At 49.8% G+C, this 2807-nt stretch overlaps 1 protein-coding gene across 1 annotated transcript in view; it reads left to right on the forward strand.

The window, feature by feature from the left end:
• Positions 1-761, forward strand: part of GLYR1 (glyoxylate reductase 1 homolog) — a 34262-nt gene extending 33501 nt beyond the window's left edge. Inside the window, 1 exon segment of the mRNA XM_007453455.1 lies at positions 670-761. Coding sequence (XP_007453517.1) covers positions 670-744 — 75 coding nt within the window. The 3' untranslated portion in view covers positions 745-761.
• Positions 762-2807: the final 2046 nt, after the last annotated feature.

The following is a 2807-nucleotide window of genomic DNA, read 5'->3' on the forward strand; positions in this document are numbered from 1 at the left end:
CACTCTTTCATATTCATCTGATACCTTTGGGGTGGCTGTTAATTGCCAAGCACCATTCTAGGCTCTGGGGACACAGGGTGCAGCCCCTTCTTTTCCTTGTAGAGCTTACATTTTAATGGAAGGAGGCACAAAGTAAGCACATAAATGTTTAAACAAGTAAGAATTGCAGAAGGTTAGAATTATGAATAAAGTGGAACAGAGTAAAGGGATGGAGGTGGCTGGGTAAAGTGGTGCAGCTGCTGCTTCAGATGGGATGGTCAGGAAAGGCCTTGGAGCTGATTGGGAAGGAGCCAGCCAATGCTGAGGGAAGGACAGGGACAGTGGCCCAGAGAATAACATGGGAAGTCCTTGGAGCAGGAAGGAACATGATTATAACTACTAACAATGCTGAGCCCTGCCTCTGAGCCCTTTACATTCCTCACTCCATTAATCCTCACAATAACCCTGTTACCTTCTCCATAAAGTCAAGAAGCAGTGGTGGAGGCACAGAGAAACTGAGGCACTTTGACCAAGGTTAGGCCAGTCAGTGGGTGATCCAGGAGTCACGCCCAGACAGCCTAGACTCCAGAACCTACCTACCTAACCACATCGAGAACCGCCTCTCGGAAGCAGATCTGTGTCTGTAAGTCAGCTTTGTGGCCAGACTAAGCCCATGTCGTTTTTTTCCAGGTGTACAAAAGAGCCAAGGCACTGGACCAGTCTGACAATGACATGTCTGCCGTGTACCGAGCCTATATACACTAAGCCCTTGACCCCACCCCCACCCCCCCATCTTCCCTCTGACCCCCTCTTCCTCACATGGAGTTGGGGTCCTGGGACTTAACTCTGGACCAGTCCACCTGTCTCCATCTTCTTTTTTACAGACTTTGAGACTTGCCATCAGCACAGCACACAGCGTCGCTCCTCCCCTGGAGGTCCTGGAGAGGGGAGGGGTGTCAGCAGGATTGGCCTGTGGGAAAGCTCTTGAGCTGGGCACCGGCCTTGGACTAGGTGGCTGTGTGTTCACACACACAAACACACACACACACACACACACACACACACACACACACACACACACAACCCACCATACGGGCACTCGCCCCAGGATAGAAGCTGCCCAGAAACTGCTGCCTGGCTTTTTTTTTTTTCCCTTTTTCCAAGCTGTCTTATCTCAAACCCCTTCCAGTTGAGGAACTAGAATCAGCAGTGAGAAGTGGAAGCTTTCCCACTGCTTCCCTCACAACGAAGAGGCTGTGGTTCTGTCCACTGTCCCCCACTGGATCCCACGCAGAGAGAGGCTCTGGGCCAAGATGAGCCAGCAGACTGTAAACCGAGGCTCCCATGGGCCCTCCAACCTCAGGTGACCAGCTGATGAGGATTGTCATGTTTAAGCTACCAGTGTGCAACCAACTCTCCATAAATGCCTTTGTGAGCTGAAAAGGGATTGGCAGAGTCAAGCGAAGACAGGGCTCTGGCTTTCCAGGGAAAGCAGCAAACAGCCCACCCCTAGGTGAGCTTCACAGAAGCCCTCTCTCCTGGCTGCTGTTCAGCACCTGCCCGGAAGTCACCGTCACTGTGGAGCCTGGGCTGGGATCAGACTTCCTTGCTTTGGTGTAAGGGTGCTCACTTCTCACCAGGCTGTTGAAGTATTTGGATTTGCATTCCAGTCCTTGGGAAGGGGATCCTGAGGGCCGGCACTGAGGATTGAAGAGGGAGGGAGTATGGGGTTCCTTCCTGTTTCCGTTACACCACAGACCCTTCACCTGGTTCTGAAGAGCCACTCTGACCCACATCCCCTCACAGCAGTCCCACCTTCTCCAGCCCATCCCTGCACAAGTCCCCTGCATGCCCACCTCTCTCCATTCTCCTCCCCTCCCCTTTTTCCTCTCATGGAGACAGTATTGCTTTCTGTCTCTTCCTTCTTTGGTCCAGACCCAACCTGACCAACGATGACCATTTCTTAGGCTCAGCTCTTGAAACAGGAATGAGTGTCTGCACTTCAGCCAGCAGCTTGGTCTTCGGTGCTTTCAGGGTCCTGGGGTCTGTTGGGAGGGAAGAGGAGAACTAGGCCTGACTGAACCAGAGCTACCTGACCCTCAGAGGCAGAACTAAGACATCCTCGAGACCCTAGCATTTCTCCTTAGATAGGGGACCAGAGGGGCTTGGAATGTGGCATAAGAACAAGGAGAAGTTACCTAAAGGATGTCAGTGTTTTCTCCCTGTGCATGGGTTGGATTTTCCAAAGTCACACCGCAGAAGGTCAGCAATTATAGTGAATATGTGATGATAAACGTAATGAGGTGGCCATGCTGGTGTGGGGCCCCTCCCCCTCACAGCCTTGGCCATTTTCCACTGATCAGAACCCAGGTCAGGGGATCTCAGAAGACATGGGTGGAGGGCAGGGGAGATGCCCGTGGTGTTTGGCACAGTTGTTAATTTCACTGGGATTTTGAATTCTTTTCTGATTACAAAGCCTGTGCTAGTCCTCGCCGGACACTAGGGGGTGGGGGTGGGGGAAGATGCTGTAATGAAACTGGTTAGTCAATGTTGTCTTAATATTGTTGACAATTCTGTAAAGTTCCTTTTTATGAATATTTGTTTAAGCTATTTCACCTTTGTTTTGAAATCCTTCCCTTTTAAGGAGAAAATGTGACACTTGTGAAAAAGCTTGTAAGAAAGCCCCTCCACCACTTTTTTTTCCCTTAAACCTTTAAATGACAAATCTTCTAGGTAATTAAGGTTGTGAATTTTTATTTTTGCTTTGTTTTTAATGAACATTTGTCTTTCAGAATAGGATTGTGTGATAATGTTTAAATGGCAAAAAT

Source organism: Lipotes vexillifer, unplaced genomic scaffold, assembly GCF_000442215.2.
Source record: "Lipotes vexillifer unplaced genomic scaffold, Lipotes_vexillifer_v1.1 scaffold914, whole genome shotgun sequence".
NCBI lineage: Eukaryota > Metazoa > Chordata > Mammalia > Artiodactyla > Lipotidae > Lipotes > Lipotes vexillifer.